The following is a 27,999-nucleotide window of genomic DNA, read 5'->3' as shown; positions in this document are numbered from 1 at the left end:
AGCAGATACGTGCCTGACAATGGGCACATAACTAAGAAAACAATTGCTTCTTTATGTATCCATATATGTGAAGCACCATAAGGAGAACAGCCCACACTCACAGCTCCCACACCACAGTGCCTAGAGCGCGCCTCTCCCTACGTGCACTGTCGGTATACACGCCCCGCCCCCATAATGTCGCACGTGGTCAGGCGCGCTCCTTCTGAAGCGCGGTCTCGGGACAGTCATGTGATGAGGTTGCACTGTCGGAAATAGCAGTAAGTTGTGGGGTCCTGTGTGTTTCCATGGATACCATTGTAGAGGGAAGGTTGGGGACTATGCATACATTGTATGTACTTCCTGTGCAGTGTGGTCATGTGTCCTGGCCTAGTATTCATCGGACTGTCACTGGTTGCTGGTCCTGGGAGTGTCCCTTGCTTCTCTCTTACTTCCCTTCCTCTATTCTGACACTGTCTGTGACCCCAGTGTGCAGTGGGTGCTTAATGTTACATAGAGGACCAGCACATACATGACATGAAAAGGACCTGTTACATGACGACTTGTCACATACATGACATGAAGACTACTTGTCACATACATGAAGAGGACCTCACATACATGACATGAAAAGGACCTGTTACATATATGACATGTCACATACATGACGAGGACCCATCATATACATGATATGAAGAGGACCGTCACATACATGACATAAGGAGGACTTGTCACATGACATGAAAAGGACCTGTCACGTACATGACATGAAAAGGATTTGTTACATATATGACATGAAGAGGACCTGTCACATACATGACATGAGGAGGGCCTATCACATGACATGAAAAGAACCTGTTACATACATGACCTGTCACATACATGACATGAAGAGGACCAGTCACGCACATGACATGAAGAGGACCGGTCACGTACATGACATGAAGAGGACCTGTCACATGACATGAAGAGTACTTGTCACATACATGACATGAAGAGGACCTGTCACATACATGACATAAAAAGGACCTGTTACATATATGACATGACCTGTCACATACATGATGAGGACCCATCATATACATGACATGAAGAGGACCTGTCACATACATGACATAAGGAGGACTTGTCACATGACATGAAGAGGACCTGTCACATACATGTCATGAAAAGGATTTGTTACATATATGACATGAAGAGGACCTGTCACATACATGACATAAGGAGGGCCTATCACATGATATGAAAAGAACTTGTTACATACATGACATGAAGAGGACCCATCACATGCATGATATAAGAGGACCTGTTACATACATGACATGAAGAGGACCTGTCACATGACATGAAGAGGACCTGTCACATGACATGAAGAGGACCAGTTACATATATGACATGAGAACCAGTTACATATATGACATGAAGAGGACCAGTTACATATATGACATGAAGAGGACCAGTTACATATGTGACATGAAGAGGACCAGTTACATACATGGCATGAAAAGGACCTGTTACATACATGACATGAAGAGGATTTGTCACATGAATGATATAACGAGGACCTGTTCTACTTAAATGTATGTAGACACAGCAGAGGCTGTTCCCTTACACAGGTTACCTCAGACCTTTGTAGGTGGTGCAGCACCTGTCAGTCCAGCCAAAAGTGGAATATCAGTTATGGATGGACTGACCCTTCAGGCCAATGTTTCCTATAGTGTCACTAGGTGTTCTATCACTGACTAATCCTTCCAGCCTGTCTACTGCCGTACTGATCAGTGTTACTGCTATATACCCTAATCCAGGTGTCCTCTCTCTGGGGGAATGGCATTATTCCAGACTATATCAGTGTCCGTCCCAGAAAAAGATGTTTGTGTACTGACAAAAAGTATAATGGGTGGCAGGGATTTTGCAGGGCACCATATCACAAAAGAACAATAAAAAAAAATTACAAAACGTTATTAAAGTGACGCTCCACCCAAAGGGGGAAATTCCACTTTTAGGCCACGTCCCCCGCTCCCCATTAAGGGTTGGAACCTTCGGGGAGCGGGTATCTGATTTTGATAGGTATCCACTGCAATCGCCTAGGTGATCGGAAGCAAAAGCTGCCCTCCCTCCCCGCAGTCTTCTGGGACATGTGACAGGTCCCAGAAGACTACAGAACCATTCACAAGGCAGAACGCTATATGTGAAGCTGCAAGCTGTCACAGCCAGGTGCCCACACTTAGGATGCCGGCACCAGGAAGAGAGGATGGCTGGTGAAACCGGCTGCAGTGAGGACACCACTGGATCATGGGACAGCTGAGTGGCTGTTTTTTAAAAGTCAGCAGCTATAGTTTTTGTAGTTTCTGACTTTTATTTTTTTAGATTCTGACTGGACCTCTGCTGTAATCAATGTTAAAATCCACAGTCACAGGCCTTATAATGCCACATCTCACATATTTGCAGTGGTTAAAAAAAATGATTGTAGCTATCATCATACACAGAAACACCAATTAGACACCCATAATGGCATGTCAGTACAGAGTGGTATCATGCCTGTATGCCAACGCCTTTCGAGACTTGCTCTTCCTCAGGGAACTCCATTGGACCTTGGTATTGAAAATAAGAAGATGTAAAAAGAGGACCAGTCCATAGAGCCACACACATAAAACCCCATATGGGGATTAAACCACCCTTTTTCAACCAGTTTGCCTTCAGGTTTCTTCAGTGGTACCTTGGTAAAATGCCTAAAAATTGTGTACAAGCCAGCAGATGGATGAAGCCTGCATTTTAGTTGCACAATACCACAGGTTTTCATTGTGCACCAGTACAACATTCTAGCTACTGGCGACATAACAACCAATGATATCATCAGTTGATTAGAAGGGCATTGGGCGCTTTCAAAGCATCCTTGCTTTTTCCTTCTCTGCCCCTCTCCATCAACACTGGGGTCACACTAGCTGAGTGAGAGAGAAACCGTGGGAGAAGAGAAACTATGGTATACTAGTCAGTACCAGTGTGCAAAGGTGTGTTTGCTTTGGAAGAATAAATCACTTCTGCTGTTGGGTGTCCTACATGTGCAGATGTTGCTGCATTCTGTAAAACTTTTTGTTTAGTTTTTTTACATTTTGTAATGGGGTGACTCAAGATTGTGCAGAATTTTAAAGGGTGACTTGACTGAAAAAAGGTTGAGAAACACTGGATTAAACACATCTAACAACATACAGATGAGCAACCAAGAACACAGCAGGATATATATGAAGATATTTCCTGTGATCATTATTTAAAAAAAGCATTCTATTCCATAACTGCTCAACTCAGTAGGGGTCCAGGAGAGAGTGGAGGAGGGACCAAGCCACCAATGAAAAGATCCCAGAAGTGCTGGAGAAACCACATGGTGCCACCGATAAAGCATGAAAAAAAAACATATAGTATAACATAAACAACCAAATACACTCATCTTATTGGGATGCTAAGGAGTCCATCCAGAAACATGGCTGACTGCTGCCATCCACTCAGTAATGAGCAGTGTCAGCCACCAGAAGGACCACCTTTTTATATCCATAAACAGGATGGGTAGGCTGCCAGTGGAACCCGCCCCATCACGAACGAGTGGTCTGCCGCCCAAACCTTCCCCTGGCAGCACAACTATTTAGGAAGGCTTCCACTTCCACCTATAGATTCTAATCACAATCTGATAATTCTTTCCAAAGTAGTCCCTCTAGTGCCCAACCTACAGCTCAGGATGTTTGGCACTTTTTGTGTGGTCCTCTGTGCCCCTGCAGACACTGATCTCTGTCTCCCTATTGCCCTGTTATAGTAGTTATTTCTACCAGCCTCAGGTAATATGTCCAGTCTCTGACAGCCTCCTGTAGCATGACCTCAGTCTCTGAACATCTCTTGTATCATGTCCTCAGTCTCTGAACATCTCTTGTATCATGTCCTCAGTCTCTGAACATCTCTTGTATCATGTCCTCAGTCTCTGAACATCTCTTGTATCATGTCCTCAGTCTCTGAACATCTCTTGTATCATGTCCTCAGTCTCTGAACATCTCTTGTATCATGTCCTCAGTCTCTGAACATCTCTTGTATCATGTCCTCAGTCTCTGAACATCTCTTGTATCATGTCCTCAATTTCTGACCATCTCTTGTATCATGCCCACAGTCTTTGATCATCTCTTGTATCATGCCCACAGTCTCTGACCATCTCTTGTATCATACCTGCAGTCACTGACCATCTCTTGTATCATGCCCGCAGTCTCTGACCATCTCTTTAATCATACCTGCAGTCACTGATCATCTCTTGTATCATGCCCGCAGTCTCTGACCATCTCTTGTATCATGCCCGCAGTCTCTGACCATCTCTTGTATCATGCCCGCAGTCTCTGACCATCTCTTGTATCATGCCTGTAGTCTCTGACCATCTCTTGTACCATGCCTGCAGTCTCTGACCTTCTTTTGTATCATGTTTGGAGTCTCTGACTGTGATGGAAGCGTAGGCAGGACAGAACACACACGGAGGATGGTAAACACAGAAAGCTTTATTGAACTATGGGAGGCACTCAATCAGGGTAGGAAGGTAGCGTCTGGGTACCCAAAAAAGGGGAAGAGAGGAAAGGAGCCCAAAATAATTGAAATCCGGCCCACGATAGGGCAATTTAGGTGGTGATGGCCCAAGCCAGTATTAATCCAGGCAGACAAGGTGTGAGTGTTTGATGGGGCCGCCCAGATGGGAAAATCGGGGCATTCAATGGGACCAGTCCAGGCAGGGTAATGGGGAGATTCATGGACAGTCCAGGCAGGGGAAATAGGGAGATTTACGGACAGTCCAGGCAGAAGGAATAGGGAGATTCACGGACAGTCCAGGCAGAAGGAATAGGGAGATTCACGGACAGTCCAGGCAGAAGGAATAGGGAGATTCACGGACAGTCCAGGCAGAAGGAATAGGGAGATTCACGGACAGTCCAGGCAGAAGGAATAGGGAGATTCACGGACAGTCCAGGCAGAAGGAATAGGGAGATTCACGGACAGTCCAGGCAGAAGGAATAGGGAGATTCACGGACAGTCCAGGCAGAAGGAATAGGGAGATGCACGGACAGTCCAGGCAGAAGGAATAGGGAGATTCACGGACAGTCCAGGCAGAAGGAATAGGGAGATTCACGGACAGTCCAGGCAGAAGGAATAGGGAGATTCACGGACAGTCCAGGCAGAAGGAATAGGGAGATGCACGGACAGTCCAGGCAGGGAGAATAGGGGGGAGTCATGGACAGTCCAGGCAGGGAGAATAGGGGGGAGTCATGGACAGTCCAGGCAAGGGAGAATAGAGGGATTCACGGACAGTCCAGGCAGGCAGAATAGGGGGAGTCACAGACAGTCCAGGCAAGGGTGGTATGGACACTCACGGTTCTGGTAGGAGACACACACAGCCGGCAGCAGGCAACAATAATCCTTGGCATACAGCGGGTAACAGCAGAGTATTCCTGGGCACACACACAGCAGGCAGGTAGCGGTACTCCTGGGCACACAGTGGGTAATCTAGCGGAGTATTTCTGGGCACACAGCGGGTAACAGCAGAGTATTCCTGGGCACACACACAGCAGGCAGGTAGCGGTACTCCTGGGCACACAGCGGGTAATCTAGCGGAGTATTTCTGGGCACACAGCGGGTAATCTAGCCCCAGGGATCAGCAGAGTACTCAGTGGGGATGGCTGCGGGGGTTTGACCTCAGCTCAGACCTCCCAACAGCAGCTCACGGTGACCAGCGATCAAAGACACCGGCTGGGTCCCGCTCCGGCCTTCTTAAGCCGGAGCAGGACGCTTCCTGGTTGCTCCGGCAACGGCCGGCCCAGCATCGCATTGCCGGGGCAACGAGGCACGCCCCCCTGACTCTGGTCGCGCTTCAGGGAGAGTGGCCTTTGGCTGCGCCCGCTGGGGGAGACGCGCAGAGACACCCCAGCGGCCTGCTCCGGGTATTCCTGGTGGGGTGCCCGACTCCTCGACGGCTTCGCCGAGGAAAGGTGCTACTGCACCATAGGGGGCGTTTCCTCCCGTCCTGCACAGCCTTTGTTGTAGGCTGCGGCAGGAGGAGAGGAATCTGCAAGGGGGGAGGGAGGGATTGATCAAAGGACAGAGGGACAGCAGGCAAGGGGGGTGGGGGTGGACCGTGACACTGACCATCTCTTGTATCCTGTCCGCAGTCTCTGACCTTTTCATGCCCGCAGTCCCTAACCATCTCTTGTATCATGCCCGCAGTCTTTGACCATCTCTTGTATCATGACTGCAGTCTCTGACCATCTCTTGTATCATGTTTGCAGTCTCTGAACATCTCTTGTATTCTGTCTGCAGTCTCTGACCATCTCTTGTATCGTGTTTGCAGTCTCTGAACATCTCTTGTATTCTGTCTGCAGTCTCTGACTATCTCTTGTATCATGGGTGCAGTCTCTGACCATCTCTTCTATCTCTTGTATCATGGGTGTAGTCTCTGACCATCTCTTGTATCATGTTTGCAGTCTCTGACCATCTCTTGTATCCTGTCTGCAGTCTCTGACCATCTCTTGTATCTTGTCTGCAGTCTCTGACCATCTCTTGTATCTTGTCTATAGTCTCTGATAATGTATATTTATTGAATTTTATATGTGGCCCTTTGGTGTTGTCTGGGGCTGCACTTGAGGCCCCCCATAAGAAGAACGATGTCCACCACTGCTCTAGTGTCTGTAAGATATCAGTGGCTGTCATTAGGGTTCTTCCAGGGGTTGCTAAGGGTTCCTCAATCTGTTCAGATTGACCTCCAAACTAATGGTTTCTGCATAGTTTTGGGGCCTATGTCATTTGGGAGAACCAGCAGTATTATCTCTTTAGTTGTTAATAAGGGGGGCATTCTTCCTATTGAACGCCAATGCACTAGCTACCAATGTAAGGGGCATTCTTCTCACTGACCACCAATGTAAGGGGCATTTTTCTCACTGACCACCAATGTAAGGGGCATTTTTCTCACTGACCACCAATGTAATGGGCATTCTTCCAACTGACCACCTATGTAAGGAGCATTCTTCTCACTGACCACCAATGTAAGGAGCATTCTTCTCACTGACCACCAATGTAATGGGCATTCTTCCAACTGACCACCAATGTAAGGAGCATTCTTCTCACTGACCACCAAAGTAAGGGGCATTCTTCCAACTGATCACCAATGTAAGGAGCATTCTTGTCACTGACCACCAATGTAAGGAGAATTCTTCTCACTGACCACCAGTGTAAGGGGCATTCAGACTACCAATGTAAGGAGTATTTTGATCACTGGCTCCCAAAGTAAGGAGCACAAACCAAAACAAATATTCTATTGATCTTGGAATTCTTTTTTTTTTTTTTTTTTCAGAATGGAGCATAGCCTGCTACAGACAGCCAATGCAGAGCTAGAGAAACGTCATCTAGGTGTGGCTGAGGATCTGTATGGGAGATTCATAGATGACTGCACACAAAACCGGTGAGAGCACACATAATCTACAAGCTGAATATGCTTAAAGCAGTAGCACACAATTCTGCCTGTGATCCCACAACGCTTTACGAAAATGACAAATCACATATTCCTTTCCAATAGTGTCATAATGCGGTGTGGTCCTGCTGCGATTGTCGCATGATAAATTGCTCTGCAATTGTGGCGAAGCACATCACGCGAAGCTTGTTGCCTAAAAGAAGCTCCTGCTCTTTTCTGAGCTTTGCACAGTGTGGTTTGTCACGATTTATCACGCCAGAACTGCATTGTGTTTTGGTGCCATTGACAATGATTGGCACCCGAACAGTCCTGTGGTTTGTAATTTTTGCCGAGTGTTTTGGGATCGTGGGCAGAATCATGGCGATTCTGCCTGAGATCACAAACACCCTAAGCCTTTTTTCCTTCTATTTTCTTCTGGTGATCCAGCCAGTAAGTCTGTTGTTTTTAAAAAGAACAAGCTCTCTTGCAGATGTAGAAGTTACAGGGATGAGACAAACCATTTTCTACTGATAGGGGTGCTTACAATGATCAGTTTTTATTTATGTAAAACCTGTATGCCAAAAGGAAAAAAAACTGCTGTAACTCTCAAGCTGTGGCCCCCCAGCTGTTGGGAAGCTACAAGTCCCATGAGGTATTGCAAGGCTGACAGTTACAAGAATGACTTCCAAAGACAGAGCAGAGGCATGATGGGACTTCCACAACAGCTGGAGGGCCACAGGTTGAGCACCCATGCTGTAACTGATTATAAAGATCTGGAGTTCGGCATTGATTTGTTAGTGTATTTAAATCTGCTAATACACTTAACACTTCCATCCCCACAGACTGACAGTGTTGGTGTCTGCTGTGCCCCCTGTGCTCATTCATCCAGAGTGGAGGCACTCTAATACAGGAGGTGTGTTACTGGCCACATCACAAGTTGAAAACAGGGGGAAAGCCTAGAAAAATACAATTGCGCAGCCACCACATCTAATGACTGGTAAGCTGTAATATATTACATTTTTGGTTTTGGGTTTAGTACAGCTTTAAAAATAAATCAGGATTATAAGATAATTGCAGAATCAGCCTTACAGCATAGATGAGAGTTGCAAGTCCAGAACTAAGGGGGTGAGAAGAACTAGCAACTGTAGGATGTCTTTTTAACCACTCTCGTGCCGCCCAATAGCAGAAATACTGAGACACGCACGCACGCACACACACGGAGCGCGCCCTACCCGCGCCTCGGCTGTCAGTCACAAGGTCCCGGCTGGTGATTTCTCGCCGGCACACAGTGATTGCCGAGTATCTCTGACGGGGGGAGAGACCTGTGTATAAACAACACAGATCTCTCCCTTGTCAGCTCCTGTACACTGCTTTGTATGGCTCTTCATAGCAGAGCCATACAAAGCAGTGTGCTTACAGTGAAACACAGCCTCATAGTAAAACTGCGCACAGTTAACCCTTTGATCGCCCCACATGTTAACCCCTTCCTGCCCAGTGCCATTAGTACAGTGTCAGTGCTTTTTATTAGCACTGATCACTGTATTGGTGTCACTGGGGATGTCAGTGTCACCAAGTCCTTTCCCCTCCAGTATCAGAGTGCCCGCCGCAGTCCCGCTGTAAGTCGCTGATCGCCGCCTTTACTAGTAAAATAAATCAATAAAAAATTCCAGTATATATACCGCCATTTGTAAACACTATAACTGTCATGTGAACCAATTAATTTACACGTATTGGGATTTTTTTTAGCAAAGCATAAATAGCAGCATACATTTTGGCCTAAATTTATGACGACATTTGATTTTTTTAATCGCTAACCTACAGGGCACTTATACCCCCTTCCTGCCCAGGCCAATCTCCAGCTTTCAGCGCTGTCGCATTTTGAATGACAATTGCGCGGTCAAACAACACTGTACCCATATGAAATTATCATTTTTTTGTGACAGAGCTTTATTTTGGTGGTATTTAATCACCTCTGGATTTTTTATTTTTTCTTAAACAAACCAAACACCACTGAAAATTTTGAAAAAAAATGTTTTTTCTTAGTTTTTGTTATACAATTTTGTAAATAAGTGATTATTCTCCTTTACTGATGTGCGCTAATGAGGCTGCACTGATAGGCTGCACTGATGGGCACTGATAGGTGGCACTGATGGGCACCGATGAGGAGGCACTGAAATGCAGCACTGATACATGGCACTGTTAGGCGGCACTGACAGGCACTGATGCGCACTGATAGGCGGCACTGACTGGCACTGATAGGTGTCACTGACTGGCACTGATGGGTGACACTGAAAGGCAGCACAGATGGGCACTGATATGTGGCATTGATGTACACTGGCACGAGGCACTGATGAGCACTGACATAAGGCACTGATGGACACTGACAGGTTGCACTTCTGGGGCTACACTAATCATCAGGGCACACTGATCATCAGTGCCCTGATGATCAGTGTACATGTCCCCTCCACGGAAAGCCGATTACCAGCTCTCCTCTCCTCTCAAGCTGTCAGCGTGACAGCTCGAGAGGAGAGAAATGCCGATAACCGGCATTTCCCTGTTTACATGTGATCAGTTGTGATTGGACACAGCTGATCACATGACCGAGCCAACATCTTCGGCTCTTTCCGTGATCGGTGATCCGCTGTGTCCGAGGGACACAGCGCACCGCTGATCGCCGTGCTAAGTGTTCCCTGAGCCGCACATACGCAGTAAGACTAGGAGGACGTCATATGACGTCCTCCCAGAATGAGAGAACCACCTTGCGCCAGTCATATTACTATATGGCGGGCGGGAGGTGATTAAATTTTTTTACTGGACATGTTTACTAGCAAAAAGTCCAAAATATTGTTTTTTTTTCTCAAAATTGTCGGTCTTTTTTTGTTTCTAGCATAAAAAAATAAAAACGTACAGGCGATCAAATGCCACTGAAAGAAATTTCTATTAGTGGGAAAAAAAGGACGTAAATTTAATTTGGGTGCAGTGTTGCATGACCGTGCAATTGTCAGTCAAAGTAACGCATATTGCAAAAAATGGCCTGGTCAGGAAGGGAGGAAAATCCTCTGGGGGGCAAGTGACTAATGTCTATATAGTGCTGTAGTATTAAATTGGTTTGAAACCCCAAACAAAAAATGTAATATATTGCGGCTTACCAATCATTAGTTGTGGAATATACGTTAATTTTATTTTTTAAGACTTTTTCCCCCCTCTGTTTTCACCTGGTGATCTAACCAGTAACAAGAAGTAAAGTTAGGAATCTGCACTTGGAAATATGTATTTGAGACACTAATTTAGTACACATATTTCCTGGAACAAACTGTAAAGACATGGTTACACAAGGAGCTACCGACACCCGTTAGTTTTCATTTCACTCCCTATCATGCTGGGCACAAAGTTATAATCTAACTCGTTTTACAGTAGAGAAATGTGAAATCACAGTCCAGAGGTTACACACAAGGCATGTCTGGATTCCATCACCTATATCACCCCTATCACCTCACAACACTGTACAGGGAACAAGTCATTATCCTTAGTGACCATCATAAAAGATGTGTGACGGATGTGTCAGTGTCAGCTCATAACACCCATGCAGCCCTGGAACCTTTCCATATAATACTTGCCTGTGCAGTGTACTCCTCTACTACTATGGCCCTTGACTGTAAATATCAGAGGACATTTTATATGTATGCTGAGATATATTAAAGGGAATCATCACCCCTTCACTCCAAACCCAACACTCTTTTATCAGCATGTCACTGCTACCAGATAACTACACTGTTACAGTAGATAATAGATGTAGGGGGACTTTCATACTTATATGAATATGTAAACCCAACATTTGATGTTCCTGATATGCACCTGTTCTATTTGTATTGCTTCCTTTGTGTGAACCTCCTGCTATTCCTGCCAGTTCCTATTTAAAAAAAAAAAAAAAAACTGACCACACTAAGCATGAGAGCACAGTGTGGTCCATTTTCTAGTTGTGCAGAGAGCTCAGCCTGCTCTCCTCCAATGATCAGGGTCGTGCTGACACGCCCCCCCCCCCCCCTTGCACAGACATTCACTGGGAAGATCAATGAGCTGTTGCTTCTCCACCCCCACATCTTATGCAGCTGAGAACAGAGGAAAAGTGAAAAAAGGTATTCATAATGTGTTTTTTTTTTTGTTTTTTTATACACAAATTTTTTTTTTTTTTTTTTTTTATACACAAATGTTTTTGGTTTTTTTTACATTCAAGGAGAAACAGTCAGAATAGGGGCATAATGAAGGATTAAACATTTTGACATTACAGGAGCATGTGCAATAGCACATTTAGTTTATGTGTTTGGGGACAGATAGCCTTTAGGGTTTCCACTCACATGTTGATTGTGTGCAGAGAATTCACTTTTTAGATCTCCTTAGTGTGTATGGGCTCATGAGCTGACATTCGATTCTGAGAGATGTCTTCTCTGATGTGAAACAGCTGAGCTGGAAGCTGTGATCATTTGTGCACCTAATGTATATGGTTGTGGCATGATTACTGCTGATGTCCCGTGAAGGATATGGGCCTTCAGCACCTGACCAGACAACGTTCATCTGTAGGATTTGGCCACCTCAGTGGATCTGTTACAGATCAGGGAATGCACTGCAGATAAGGTCTTAGGCATCCCTGTTCTGCATGTGTATTGGTAGACCAGCCATTCTCAACCAGGGTTCCTTCAGAGGTTGATAGGAGTTCCTTGATCCCTGTTCTGCATGTGTATTGGTAGACCAGCCATTCTCAACCAGGGTTCCTTCAGAGGTTGATAGGAGTTCCTTGATCCCTGTTCTGCATGTGTATTGGTAGTCCAGCCATTCTCAACCGGGGTTCCTTCAGAGGTTGATAGGAGTTCCTTGATCCCTGTTCTGCATGTGTATTGGTAGACCAGCCATTCTCAACCGGGGTTCCTTCAGAGGTTGATAGGAGTTCCTTGATCCCTGTTCTGCATGTGTATTGGTAGACCAGCCATTATCAACCAAGGTTCCTTCAGAGGTTGATAGGAGTTCCTTGATCTGTGGTTGATTAAAGGTGAAGTTCACCTTTTATGTAACAAATATTGAATGCACATTTTTTTGTAGGTAAAAAAGGTGACTTTATTATTAATATATCTTTTTTTTATCAGGAGCCTGTAAAGCATTGCACCCGTGATTAGCAGATTGTGGGTACAATCTCAGGCTCTTGCAGAGTGTCAGTGTGTCTCTCTGTCCTTGTATGGGTAGGCAGTTACTGAATGACAGAAGGAAACCGTGAACAGTGAACTACCTAGAGTGCTCACCATTGCCCTGGTGGGCAGCACAGTGGCTAAATGGTTAGCCTGGCAGTAAGGGAGGTTGTTACTTTGAATCCCAACCACGGCAACACCTGCTTGGAGTTTTCATGTTCTCCCTGTGCCTGTGCCTCCCTGTGTGCCTTCCTTAGGCTATTCATGCTACAGATTTGAATGGGTCAGTAAGGGCTTGTTCACACCGTGGTGCAGAGACATCAGTTTTTCTGCACACATTCTGCAAGGGCACAATGAAATCAATGGTTCTCTATGTGCCCTGTTCACACCACAACATTAGTATCCCGTGTAGATTTTACTGTGCAGGAATCTGCAACGTGTATAAAACTCATTGAAGCACGTATGAAAACTGATGTAAACTGATGTTTCTGTAAGTGAAATCTGTGTGTCAGTTATGGTTGCCACCTCTTCCCTTTAAAACCGAACACATATTACTTACACAGGTTCTGAGACTATTTTATTGCAGATAAGGCACTACATGAGTTTAATTTACACCCTAATCAGCCACAGAACCTGTGTAATTAATATGTGTTTGGTTTTAAGGGGATGAGGTGGCAACCCTAGTGTCAGTTTCCATCAGTTTTTCTGCAGGTATGGTGCGAACGAGGCCTAAATGGCTGTCCTTCATTTAAGAAAGGTTAATTCTAGTTTTTGAGGTTACCTTTTAAAATGACACATATGCTAAAGATAGTTATTAAGAGGTTGTTGAATAAATTATCGTGTCACCCAATATTTGGTCTCCATTCAGTAGCCAAAAGAGGCATACAAAAAAGGGGATTTGTGAAAAGAGATTAACAGAAAAGCGGCTACATAGTGAACAGAACGTGACACTCAGAAAAATTTCCAAAAATTATGCTTTATTACACATATATAAATATGACATATGGGCAATCGCCCTGGTTTACCATCACCTCAGTATGAGACAATACACACAGACCTAAAACCATATAAAATGACACCAAAACCGGTCTGAATGCATGTGCAGCAGAAAAAATGACTACAAGAGTCTAATGTCCCTGTAGCACAGACACATAGGTGAACACTTCCCAAAGGAGGTGTATCCAAAAATTATACCATAGGCATACCGTAATGTAAGATATAATAGATTAAGCTATTACCATGATGGTAAATCCCAATCAGGGAATCCAAAAATTATACTATGGATATGAATATCACATGTATGCAATGCAGCAAGCACAATATGCGTCAAAAAGAGAACATCAAGCCACAGGCCTGTATGAAGGAAGACATAATGTCAAAAAATATACCGCTGGAACCCGCGGTATATCGGCGGATGTCAGCGGTGGTTCCTTGGCCTCTTTGGCCCTGTATGGCAGTACCTATGAAGGACTTCTCTTTCATTCCTATTATCCACAGCACAGGTGGTGAGTGGATTGTTACAGGACATTAGATATATGGTCCTCTGTGATCTATATGACCTATATATCCTATATAGAGTGTAAGCTCTGTCAGTGACTTCCCACATATTGTTTGTTTCACTACAGAATGGGGACATCATGGTGCTTTGTATAGGAAACAAGATATACCACATATATTTCAACAGGCAGAAGATCTATTGGGATGTGTCTTGTTGTTCCTACGAAAAGTGGTGTGTAGTCCACATATAGTGGTGAAGAAACCATTTCAAGCAGAGTGCTGCTTTGTGCATCTTTTCTTCCATCCTGGGAATTTATGGGGCATATTCTCATTCAAGAGCTCTAGGAAACAGCTGTTTATATTACAGATGAATGGGCCCCAACCACTTGTGCCGGCACAGGAATGTACTGCATTATATATTTTAGACATTTATGTCTTCCTTCATACAGGCCTGTGGCTTGATGTTCTCTTTTTGACGCATATTGTGCTTGCTGCATTGCATACATGTGATATTCATATCCATAGTATAATTTTTGGATTCCCTGATTGGGATTTACCATCATGGTAATAGCTTAATCTATTATATCTTACATTACGGTATGCCTATGGTATAATTTTTGGATACACCTCCTTTGGGAAGTGTTCACCTATGTGTCTGTGCTACAGGGACATTAGACTCTTGTAGTCATTTTTTCTGCTGCACATGCATTCAGACCGGTTTTGGTGTCATTTTATATGGTTTTAGGTCTGTGTGTATTGTCTCATACTGTGGTGATGGTAAACCAGGGCGATTGCCCATATGTCATATTTATATATGTGTAATAAAGCATAATTTTTGGAAATTTTTCTGAGTGTCACGTTCTGTTCACTATGTAGCCGCTTTTCTGTGAATCTCTTTTCACAAATCCCCTTTTTTGTATACCTTTTAAAATGAGCCTGCCGTTTTTTACTCCCTTATAAAATAAAGCCTGAATGGTTTATTATAGTCAAAGTCTTCTTTGTATGAGTCCCCCATAAATTATAACACTTTGTCAAAAAGTATCTTAACAAAACTTTGATTTACTGGTTGAATAATCCTTCAAGAGGGAGTGTTTTTAGATTGATGTGATGTGAAAAATAAACCTTTTTTTCACATTTAATGGCTTGAAAAGGTTAAGATAGAAGGATTAATTGCTGTATATCTTTTTTTCAGCTACACCTCCATATTCAATATTTGTCCAGGCCCACAAGGCCAGCATCCCCCACGCTGCCTGCTGTTATGATGATATAATATAAATTTATTTATGATGGTTGGGAATTCACAGTCTTAGGTTGTTATAAATCTGCCTTCTCCTTCTTTCTCACACTATCTCCAACTATCTTCTCCTTTTGTTCTCTGTTTTTTTTCCATTTAAAGTAGTTCTTTTTCTGTTTGTTTTCTGAAGAAAATGCAGCTCTGAAGATCTAGCAACCGCATACAATAACAGAGGGCAGATTAAGTATTTCCGGGTTGACTTCTATGAAGCAATGGATGACTACACAGAGGCATTACGTGTGAGCCCTAATTTTGAGGTTTCTTACTACAACAGAGGCTTGATCCTGTATCGATTAGGTGGGTGCCGCTGGAGTTAGCTGTTTAGTGTCTGCTTGTTTAAAAAGCCAGCATTATTAGCCTGTGTAAAAGTCAAGACTCTCATTACCTGACCTGTCTGTATAGAACACACAGACTGAGTGAAGCATAACACAGTTCTGCTTTACTGATACCCATAGCCATAGTGAACCTGCACTGTCTTAATGTGGTTCATAGGTGGTTCATTTTTTTTTTTCATTCACCCGGTGGGCTAAACCCCCAAAAATGAAGAAACGACTCCATTTACACAAACATGGTGGATGGAGGAACACCCCGACCCCGCCTGGACATCGTATTCCGACAGCGAGACCAGCGCTGTCAGAATACACTGCTCAGCGTCAGCAGCCACTGATCTACAAAAGTCTCCCTACTTTTCCATTCTACAAAAGTCGATCTAATGAGCCACTTCTGTTGAACAGTAAAGACCACACACTGATGAAAATTTGGCTAGTTCATTCTGAACTGTCTGAATTTACTCCGACATGGAAGACATCTTATTTACTTCTACTTTCCTTATCACCAGTATGACAGTATTTCTTTATTAATTTGTAGCAACAGAAAGGCTGTACAAAAATGTGTCAGAAATAAGAGCTACTTGAAATTGATGGACTCATTGCTACTGACAATGAAAATGTTGCAGAGTTTTCATGAATATGGTGCAAACCTTTGGACTACATACACACTGCCAGAAATGTTTCTCAAATGCTTCTTGAATCACCTCCTATGTTTTTACCTCATTTGCTACCTGACCACTCTTTATACTATGACAATGGTGTGTGCACTCCTCTTGTTACAGTCTCTATAATGTTGAATGCATTAAACAAAAGCTGAGGTGACCAAAACATACCTCTTTCTCTGCTGGCACCACAGCTTCATGTACCTGAAAATCTGCCCATATCCTAGACTACTCAGGTATGCAAACGTTAACCCAACTTATGGGGTTGAGAGCCAGACTCCACCAACCAGGGTGGATTTGATTTAAATCAAACTGATTTAAATCACTAGTCAGTAAGGCTTGATTTAAATCATAGTTTTCTACATAAAGACTAATTCTTGCTGGTGTAACTTTAATATGCAAGTAGATGAAGATTTTTAGAATAACTTTTCATATTAGTTTTTTTATCCCCAGTTTAATAGGTTAATCATTCATATTTGGACAACTTTTCTGTTGTACTTAGGAAGGAGAAAAATAATCATTACCTTAATAATAACAATTTAAATAGATTTATTCAACTGAAACAATAACATTACAGCATATGTGATTTGCTTAAACATCCATGTTTGTTAACTAATTTGGCTAAACAAAATATATATATTTTAAGAAACTTAGACTGTCAGCCCCTTCCTCCTCACACTTAGTTTCACTTTCTTCTTGTGCAGATCTATTCCACTCCAAACAATCAGAAAAATATTGTTTCTATTCTATTCACTGAACTTCTTGAAACTTAGCACTGAAGGGGTTGATTCTGTATTTATAGGTTTGTAGAAGTTAGGATTAAGGTCTTTTTCTTAACTCTGTTCATGTTATAACATTTTTGCTGTTAAGAAGAGGCATGTGATCTCCGCTGAGTCATTTCAGTTTTGAGAACTGCGAAAGTAAACCAAGCATCTGTGATAATATCTTGTAGGCAGAGAAACTGCCCAATAATCTTACAAAAACCTCTGGAAGAGCAAAACATTGTGAATGGATTCATGGAATTTATTTACCAAAAAAATTAAACATATACAGCCTTATTCTACATAATTAAAAAACTAATCTTTATTTCATGATGGAATAACCTTTGGATGGTAATATATTTTCCTCAAAAAGCATTTTATTTGAAAAAATCTGATTTAAATAAAAAAAATCCGATTTAAATAAAATCCGATTTTTTTTATTTAAAAAAAAAAAATCATTGATTTTTATCCACCCTGCCACCAACTAAGCCTTACTGTTGACTTGTACATGTGATTGATGACTTAAATGGCCATTAGGGCTCGTTCACACTAGGCTGTTTTGCCAACGCTTGCCAAACGCCCCTATAGCGTTTGGCAAGCGTTGGTCCGGCGTTTGCGGAGCGTTTTTTAGCGCTCGGCAAACGCTCCGCAAACGCCGCATGCGCGGTTTAGCGGCGGTTGCTAGGCGTTTGCCGAGCGTTAATAACGCCCCACAAACGCCTATAATGCAGTTTGAGTGGTGTTACCGCTCCGCAAACGCCCCGCAACCGCGTCGCAACCGCACCGCAAACGCCGGCCGGGCGTTTGCGGAGCGGCACCATAGACGAGAATAGGAGGCTTCAAAGCCTCCTGACTCGTCCAGAGGCGTCCGTTTTGCCGCGACGCAACGCGACGCGACGCAAACGCTCCCGTTAGAACAGCACCATGTGCTGTAATGTGCAGAATTGGCAGAGGCGTTTGGGAAGCGGTAAAAACGCTTCCCAAACGCCTCTCTGCCGCCTGCACACAAGGCTAGTGTGAACGTAGCCTTAGTGGGGCTTGGTAGATGGCAAGATAGTAGGGCAAAGCTTTCTGTACGGGTATCAAAACCACTGAAACGTATTACTGCAGTTTTGGTAAATATTTATCACTTCAGGTTTGTTTTACAAATGCAGTGAGACCATGAACCTCCTGTAACCGCTGAAGTGTAAGACGCATAAGAAATTCTGTTATTGAGCTCTCCAGAATCTGCCAGAACTGGAATATCTGTTTTGACTTTACTAACCATTTAGTTTGCAAGTCATTATGTTTTCTTGGCTTGTTTAATATGGCAGTAAAAAATGTGCAGTGACCAGGGGCGGACTGACAACTCATGGGGCCCCCGGGCAATAGGGGATCACGGGGCCCCTGTGTCCTTGCCCAAACTCAAAAAAGCCTATGAAAAAGGTACCAGGGGCATCTCATGGGGCCCACTACTGACCCTGGGCCCTCGGGCAGTGCCCGAGTTTCCAAATGGTCAGTCCGCCCCTGGCAGACAGACCGGTTTCCATGTGATACAGTTCCTGTCATATAAGTTATCCACATTACTTGGTCTTATTTCCCTGTACCACCATATGTAAATTCAGTGTTTAATATTAAAACCTAACTCCATGTATATGTTTACTTTAAATAGTTTGGGCCAAGCTGGCCCAATCAAACTATTTCCTTTACAAATAGATGCTCCCGCTGTCAGTGCTTTGGCATACAGTGGTAGCATCATCTACATAGGCGCTTTGTTTACGGCAGCAGTACGGGGACTTTCTATGCCTTTCCTGGAACAAAATCAAGTAGGGCTGAGCATTGCTCAGCCATTCACAGGAAGCCTTGTATTTTGTATGAATAGAAGGCTTCCTCTGATTTGATTGGATTGGATAGGTAGAGATCGTGACATCATCCTCTCACCTCTTCACCTCAGCCAATCTTGGATAAAAACACAAAACGTCCTGTGAACGGCTGAGAAGCACTCAGCCTGACCCAATTTTTCTTTTTCCGGCAACAAATGGCGAGAAGTCCCTGTACTGCTGCCAGAGCACAGCGCTGTATACTGTATGTATCTGAAGCAGGGGCGGACTGACTATTTGGAAACTCGGGCACTGCCCAAGGGCCGGGGTCAGTAGGGGGCCCCATGAGATGCCCCTGGTACCTTTTTTCATAGGCTTTTTTGAGTTTGGGCAAGGACACAGGGGCCCCATGATCCCCTATTGCCCGGGGGCCCCATGAGTTGTCAGTCCGCCCGTGATCTGATGCTAAATACAGTTTATACAACATACAGCGAGCACATGTATTAGTAAAATAGTTTGTTTGGACCAGCTTGGCACTATCGAGCTATTGGAAGTAAAAGTAAACCTGGGGTTGTCTCTACTGTCCCAATCATGGGTTTCACTTGGAATAAGGACCTCACTCTTTGTGTTTCCTTTTTTTCCTTTAACAGGATTTTTTGATGATGCCATAAAGGACTTTCAGAAAGTATTGCAGCTAAACCCTCAGTTTGAAGATGCAAAGATCAGCCTACAGCAAAGTATTCTGGACAAGGAAGAGAAAAGGAAGAGGCTTTCTGGAATCTAAAGCGACTATAGATTTGCATGACACTGGTGTGAGTGTGCTTTATGCACTGCTGCACACCTTATGCAAAGATAACATAACTGATTGCTCCACCCAAAATTTAAATTGTTGCTGTTTTTTTTAATCTCCCACCAGCTTGTTATAATCATGGAGGCCAGATTCACATATTTGTGTTATGTTAACAGGCAATACGTTAGGGCCACATATTTATTTTGAATGGGCTGTCAACACACAACACCCAATACACACACACCACAGTGCAAAGTTTAGCGGATTTTACAGGTTTTACTGCATCTGGCACAGCGCACAGATATTTTGTGTGTGATATGGTGCTCTAAAACGCATGTGCACTGGATAAGTGTATTGGAGTACTATTCAAACGAATGGCATTGAAGTAAACCACTCTTCTACAGGCTTACACAACACTTTTGTACGTTAATGTAGCTCAGTAGAGTGAATCAGACTTCACTGGAGGGGCTGATATCTCATCTCCATCCCCTTGGTCTAGTCCTTTTGAAAAGGCTTTCCTCTTACATTTCAGTTTTTAATTTTTTTTTATTATGAGGATTGCCACAGGAGAGGTGAGACTCCAAGGTGAAATAAGTAGTACCACTTTGTAGATTACTATTATATAGATTGCCTCTCAGAAATGAAAGGAGGTAGCAAGTAATTCAACTGCTAAATCACTAAAAGCCATTATGGGTGGATTGAATCTGTAATAATCATGAACATGCTAACAGTATTAATACATTACACTGAACCTTCAGTTCCAGAAGAAAGATCAACCCAATGCTACCTCTTTCTTTAATATGCAGCTACTACTTCAATTTAGGCAATGGACCAAACAATATATAATAACTTAATACGTATTAATTAAAAGGTGGCTGAAACCAGACCTTGGTCTGAGAAAAATGTGGAGGCTGCCATTGCCAAACTCCATCTGTAAACACTAGATGCCTGGCTGTCATGCTGATCCTGCGGCTTCAAGGCATCATTGTGCAGATCAGGAGTTCTAACTTTGCTTGCTGTATTCTTGTTCTGGGTCAGTGACTTAGAAAGTATTGAAGCCACAGACAGCCAGTGCTTTTAGAAGGAGATCTACGATGTCAGTTTTTTTTCTCATTTGAGGGTTTCCTTTAAGGAAACTAAGTCTAATATGTAAGTAAATGAGAATTTGAGAATACAATTCAAAATTAACTTAGCAGTATTCATTGGAAGGGGATAGGGGTGGCCTACTTTGAATTCACTGCTACCATCAGACAGGAAACCCTCTATTATTATTATTATTATTATTACATCGAGTTTATATAGCGCCAAAGGGTTTGCTCAGCGCTGTACAATAGAGGGGGGGACAATACATGGCACAGTACAACAATAACAAACAACGTATGAGGGGTAAGAGGGCCCTACTCTTTCGAGCTTACAATCTAGGAGGGAGGGGGTAGTGGTACAGTAGGAAGTGGCTGAGGGGAATTAAGTGGTGGGAGGAATGAGGGAGAATAGAAAGAATGATGTGGCACAGGACAGTGGTTCTGGATCCTTATGATGGGGGACAGAAGTTTTATGGCGATCAACTTTGGAAGAAAAATCTGATTTACATGCTATAATGTCCTTTGTAGGAGTAAGCTTGCAAAGCTAATTTAACCATTAGCCGCCCGGCCAATGGCCGTTTGGCGGCTTCAGATGTGTATCTGCATTCCGGGTGCACGCCATTTGGCGTGCTCCCGCACATGCGCCGTTTGCGCTAGTGCAGAGCGGCGCAGCAGTGCGATCTGTCATCGGCCGTGCACCTTGGACACGGCCGATGACAGATCCGAGTACCGGCTCCCGTTGCTGGTACCATGTGACCTGCTGTGACCAATCACAGCAGGTCACATGACAGTTGTATACAATGGATGGCTTCATTCATGATGCCATCCATTGTATACTAGTGCCTAGCTGTGAATGGTCACAGCTAATCACATGCACATGTCATGTGATTAGCTGTGACCAAATCACAGCTAAGCACAAAAAAAAAAAAAAAAAAAAAGCTGAATGAATCGATTTCATTCAGGTAAATGCTTGCTTATAGCAAAGTAATTCTTTGCTATAAGCAAATTGTGTAAAAAAAAAAAAAAAAAATACTGATCACTTCCCCAAAGTAGTACAATGTTACTATGGTAACATTGTACTATTTTGGTCATAGTAAAATATGAAAAAAAATCTTAAAATTTTTTTTAAAAAATGTAATAAAAAATTAAATATAATAAAAAAATTAAAAAAAAAAAAATATATATATTTTTTTCATACTGTCACAAGTCAGTGTCCCTGTTCACCGCCATGCCAGTTATATGATGACGCTGTACTGCACTGGTGACAGTATGTAAAAAAAAAAATAGTGAAAATAATTTTTTTCATTTTTTCATTTTCCGAAAAATTATGACAAAAAAATACAACTTCAAAAAACTCGCCATGCCTCTTATGAAGTACGTCGGTCTGTCTACTCTGCAAAAAGGGGTCATTTGGGGATATCTGTACTATTCTGACATTCTTGGACCTCAAGAAATTAGATTGGCTGTCAGTACTTCAGGATTGATAAATTTTCAGATCTATACCATAGTTTGTGAACTCTATAACTTTCCTACAAACTAAAAAATACATCCTAATTTGGGTTATTTTCACCAAAGACATGTAGCAGAATACATCTCGGCCTAAATTTATGAAGAACAATTATTTATTTGTAAACTTTTATAACAGAAACAAAGAAAAATGTGTTTTTTTTTTCAACATTTTTGGTCTTTTTTGTTAATTTAGCAAAAAATAAAAACCCCAGTGGTGATTAAATACCACCAAAAGAAAGCTCTAGTTGTGTGAAGAAAATGATAAAATTTTAGTTTTGGGTACAATGTTGTATGACCGCGCAATTGTCATTCAAAGTGTGAGAGCGCTGAAACCTGAAAAATGGCCTGGGCAGGAAGGTGTAAAATTGCACGGTATTGAAACGGTTAAAGAGGCCCTGTCAGTGAAGAAGTGTGTATGATCTACCACCATCCCAAAGTCCTTGTCTGAGGTAATCCAGTGTCAGAATGGATAGAGAATGCCAAGCTACAAACTGCAAAAGGGAAGATTTTGCCATTAGTGTCCGCAAGTATTATAAGGAGCCAGTTAATGATTCAGCTTTGATGCCCTACAATAACAAGAATGTCAGTTTTGGGTATACATAACCTTTAATCTGATTTCTTTAAACTGTGCCAAATCTACAACCAACCGAGCCTAAAGTCCATGTATAGAGATAACCTATTTTAGATATGCCTCTCCATGCTCCATCTACAGTGAAAAAAACATCTAGATGTTCCCCTGACCCACTTTGGTGTCTGCTGTCTCTTTTTTTTTAAACCTCTTTCAGCGACATTGAAATAGCTGTTGCTAGCACTAACTACCGTTTTGTATGGTGACACTGCAGTAATTTCACTGCAAGGGAATCTATGTTGTCACCCTGTTGAAGGAAGTTCCTGGCACTGGCAGGATCATCCAGTATTTTATACAGATGCAAAAAGGCAAATTACATTTAAAGTAATGCTCTTTCCTTTTTGTCATGATGTTTCACTGGTACTTTTTTGACTATTGACTATAGTTCCTATAGTTCTACTTAAAGAGAATATATAATCTTTTGGGGTTTTTTTTTTCAGATATTCGTTAAGGGAGTAGCTTGTTATAAATACTGCAATCAATATGAATTAAATGTTTTAAAAAATCTGGATTTAGTGTATATTTTGTAATTATTATTTATTTATTTCAGGTACTTATATAGCGCCGTCAATTTATACAGCGCTTTACATATATATTGTACATTCACATCAGTCCCTAACCCTCAAGGGGCGTACAATCTAAGGTCCCTAACTCACGCTCATACATATACATGCTAGGGCCAATTTAGACAGGAGCCAATTAACCTACCAGCATGTCTTTGGAGTGTGGGAGGAAACTGGAGTACCCGGAGGAAACCCACAAAGTCACAGGGAGAACATGCAAACTCCAGGCAGGTGGTGCCGTGGCTGGGATTCGAACCAACGACCCTAGTACTTCCAGGCGGAAGTGCTAACCGTTTAGCCACATATAGTATGTACATGGGGAAAACCATATTTGTACATTTCATACACAGGCTCTGCTGCCTGCCTTTCCATTTTTAATGTTACACGGTTATGGCACAACTGTTCATCAAATCTATATTTTCAGTAAACATACAATTACAAAATTTATTTTACTGCACCCAAACACAATAAAATCTCAAAATTGTACAAAATATGAAAGATCAGACTTAAGTGGAATAAATAAATACATAATATGTCAAGATACAAAACTGCACACAAATTTTTTTGGGGGAAATTCTTTATTTATTAAGTTTTTGGACACTTGCATACAGAAAAAAAGAAAAACTTAAAAGAGAAGTATGAGGTCTTTTTTTTAAAAATCATTCTTGCCTAGGTGGATGCAGCATCGGTCCCCCGCCGGCTCTAGGTGATCACTTGATTGCTGCGTTCTCACAGCCGCTCTGAGCAGAGAGCGGTGACTGTCAGTCACCGCCGTCTGCTCTGACCCAATTACTCCCACCCCCCTTGCTCACTGGAGCTGTAGGCTGTGAAGGGGGAGGTAACTGCTGTCTTAGGCTCTCATCAGTTCGCTGAGAGGCTGGGTCAGATGCTGCTTCAGACTCTGGGGTGGATCCCGACTGTAAAGTCGGGATCTTTCCTCAGCCTGTCAGCCCAGATTAACATCTTTCAGAGCTGTATTCATATATTTTAAGTGTGTAGGTTTTTCCATTTTGGTGGAATTCAAACTTTAGCAGCATTAAGGTTGTGTTGTAAAATATACTTACAAGTTTTGCAGGAATATGTTAGTTATGTAGGAGGAAAAAGGAAGGATGCTCCGGGACCATAAAGTCTGTAAACTTCTGAGTGAGATCCTTCTCATCCTCTACCAGTAAGCGGCTAGTTTCAGATATGACCAGAATATATGTAAGATAGTCCTTTCTTACTCATGACATCTCCAACAGTGGTCAGAGGTAGTAGGGTAACATTTGTGCAGTACTAATGGGGTTCTGTACCATCTCGATGGGATCTTAAAATTAGTCTCCTGAAGTCTAGTACATATTGATGATTTGAGGGAGAAGTCTTTGATTTTCCCGCACTGTTGCCAGCTGAAAGGCTGCTTCCCAGGAAAGGAGGCAAGAGAGTTTATAGTCTGTTTGGGGGTGGGGGAACAAGGAGGGCATATATCAAAGAAAGCAATTGCCTGATAGGGCCATGTTCAACATAATTTTTTCAATGGAGTTACAGTTGATGTGTAAATTATAAGGCATTCCAAAGGACTAGGCTGCACATTCCCCTGCCCAGGGGCAGCCAGTGCCCTGAGAGAACAACGTGTGAAGCTTCAACCTGTTGGATAGATCGCAGTGTTTGAAAGGGTCCACTGCCCATCCTTATGGTGAACCAAGGATTGCCAGCAATAGGACACAGAGGATAGTTTTCTGGGGCTAGGTCAGATGTCTGAGGACTCCCGTGGCACGGCGAAGAGCTCTCCCTGGATTACCAGGCAGCCACCTAGAGAACTTACTGACCATCCTACCCTCAAAAGTACTTTGCTGGTCTCTAGAGAGGCCTTTCCCAGTTTTTCCATTTCCCCACTGCTGTCCCCCATGATTCCCATTCTGGGAATCCTGGAGTTCCAGCCAGGACTTGACAGTCCTCAGTTTCAATATTTGTTCAGTCGGGTGGCTGTCTCTACCTCTGGGATTTCCTGGGGACTCATGGCAAACTTTAGTGCACAAGGCTGGCCAGTGGCCAAAGAATTAGGACTTAGGATGCTGAAGTGACAAAGAAGATGGTGGTGATGGTAAGCATAACCCCATCATCATGGGACAAGGGAAAATGAAGTGGTACATTTGCCATCATTAGCAAGTTTGGTGTGTATATTTGCATATTATAGCAAGTACTCCTGCACCCTCCCCACCCCCATCATCAGTTCTAATATAAGTGTGTGTGTGTGTGTGTGGGGGGGGGGGGGGGGGAGGAGGGTATAGAAAGAGGCTAAAAAGTAAGAGTCTCTGCATTGAGTGTTTTCTTTGATTCTAGTGTGATTATGGGCAGGGCTGAACACAGGAAATTACAGATGTTTGGGACAAAAACAACTGAGTACTGTCCATGTTATTATATTTGCACTAACACCTTAAGCAGATGTTTGGGAGAATATATCAATAGCAAATGTATCAGAGATTTTTTTTTGTATTATTATTACAGGTAATTATATAACGCCAACAAGTTTACTCAGCGCTGTACATATTGTACATTGACATCAATGCTTGCCCTCAAGGAGCTTACAATCATAATCCCTGCCTGACATACATACATACACATACTAGACATGTGCAGAACAAAACAAATGTGTTTCGTTTTGATTTGTTATTTAAATAATGCTGTTTTGTTAAATTTGTCCAATGTTGTTTTATTTTTGTTTTGGAAATCTTTTCATTTATTCGTTTTCGAATTTGACTTGAATTCAATTTGACCGAATTCCGAAAATTTTAACTTAAATTCAAATTTATTCTATTCGAAATTCAGTTTTCGGAAGACGGTTATAGTCTTTCTGTTTTGTTCTATTCTATTGAATTCTATTCTATTGTTTATTCTTTTCTTATCTATTCATTTTTATTCTATTCTTTGCTATTCTGTTCTAATTTATTCTATTTGAATTCACATTTATTCTATTTGAAATTCAAATTTTGGAAGACAGGTTTGTGCTCTTAAGGATCAGGTTCCATCCTTCCCTGTCAGACTGCAATCTACTGGATCTGAGAACATTTCTTGGGCAATTTTTGGCATCAATTAGGTTCTCAAGGCTGCCACCTGATCCTCTGTATACGTTTTCCAAGTTCTTCCAGCTGGATGTTAGGACCTCATCCGATCCTACCTTCAGGTACAAGGTTTTTGTTTAAGTATTTCTTTGAGATGCAGCAGTCTACAATTCTGTTATTTTTTGTGTGGACCTGATAACATTGTGTTGCTGTTGTCCATCCCTCAGTTGGACTGCTTTTAGACAATCCAACAGTCTCTTAATTCCTGTGTCCCTCAATGGCCGAGAAAAAAAAATAGGGTTTTTGTACTTAAAATTGAGTTCTTGGGGTCCACTGAGGGACACGGGTCCTACCTCTCCATGTATATCATGCTCTTGGTACTGCTTTACCACAAAACTAAAGCATGCTTAGGGTTGGAGAGGTTATACTAGGCTGGCCCACAGTTTTTTCATTTTTCCATGTCCCATCCTCCTGTAGGCAGCAGTAAATCCCAACACTCTGAATTCCTGTGCCCCTCAATGGACTCCAAGAAATGGATTTTATCATTTTGTTGGCCTGATTTAATATAGCAACAACCATGGGATATTTTCCTTAGATGTGTGAAAACAGAATGACATGTTGTTGGCTCTGTAAAGGTTTTCTGTGATTGGTGAATATTGGTGGGTTATGGTGAATAATACAGTAATTACTAGTTCTTGTTGAAGAACACATTAACGAATGCCAATGAATGTTGCTTGATCCTTTTAATGACATGCTTTCTAAATAGGGTAATTCGTTTACTAGTGAATGTGCAGTAGCTGTAATTGATTTGGGTCACTTTTATTTGTCTTTTGTTTTTAAAGTTTTTTTCGTTTTCACTTGTCCCATCCTCCTGTAGGCAGCAGTAAAACCCAACACTCTGAATTCTTGTGCCCCTCAATGGACTCTAAGAAATGGATTTTTACTATAACTACAAAAATCTTATTTTATCATTTTGTTGGGCTGATTTAATATAGCAACAGCCATGGGATATTTTCCTTAAACTTTTATTAGTTTTCTAGTGGAGATTTTTTACAAATTATTTTGTGCAGATACTTTGTGACATTGTGGCAGCACCCAAATATTGAAGAGTTCCCCTTAAGTTTTAGCATTTTTAACAGCATCTGTTTGAAAAGCAAGGTCATCAGCTCACTCCCTCCCCCTTCCCTTATTTCCTGTGAAACAATGTGTTCCAGTCTGTAGCTGAACCCCTATTTTCAGCTGAAGATAGTTTATCTAGCAGGGCCATATCATGCACTGCTTAGAAAGTCATTTAAATGTACAGAAAGAAAAAGAGGAAATATATGCATTGTGGTGTAATTGCTGACATGTATACCCTGTAAGATGCTTTTTCAAGGCACTTAGCTTTGCAGATGTTAGTCTGGCTAGGTCACCAGGTGGTTAATAAAGCTTGTTTTCCTCA

General features: G+C 42.5%; 1 protein-coding gene across 1 annotated transcript; it reads left to right on the top strand.

Annotated features, from left to right (window-relative positions):
• The first annotated feature begins 169 nt into the window (after positions 1-169).
• On the top strand, positions 170-27,999 carry TTC32 (tetratricopeptide repeat domain 32). The gene is made up of 4 exons (XM_089657342.1): positions 170-257; positions 7,334-7,441; positions 15,528-15,694; positions 19,599-27,999. The coding sequence occupies exons 2-4, from the start codon at positions 7,335-7,337 to the stop codon at positions 19,730-19,732; spliced, it is 408 nt and encodes a 135-aa protein (XP_089513468.1). The 5' UTR covers positions 170-257; position 7,334; the 3' UTR covers positions 19,733-27,999.

This window comes from Staurois parvus, unplaced genomic scaffold (genome assembly GCF_062004578.1).
Source record: "Staurois parvus isolate SC_StPar_1 unplaced genomic scaffold, SC_StPar_1.0 ptg000985l, whole genome shotgun sequence".
In the NCBI taxonomy this organism is placed as follows: Eukaryota; Metazoa; Chordata; class Amphibia; order Anura; family Ranidae; genus Staurois; species Staurois parvus.
This window is presented reverse-complemented; position numbering and strand designations above follow the sequence as displayed.

Bases quoted from the DNA above. Each gene is read 5' to 3' on its own strand.
- TTC32 (XM_089657342.1), top strand. From the start codon at position 7,335: ATGGAGCATAGCCTGCTACAGACAGCCAATGCAGAGCTAGAGAAACGT. The intron at 7,442-15,527 runs GTGAGAGCACAC...TGTTTTCTGAAG, and splicing joins GATGACTGCACACAAAACCG to AAAATGCAGCTCTGAAGATC. The intron at 15,695-19,598 runs GTGGGTGCCGCT...TTCCTTTAACAG, and splicing joins CTTGATCCTGTATCGATTAG to GATTTTTTGATGATGCCATA.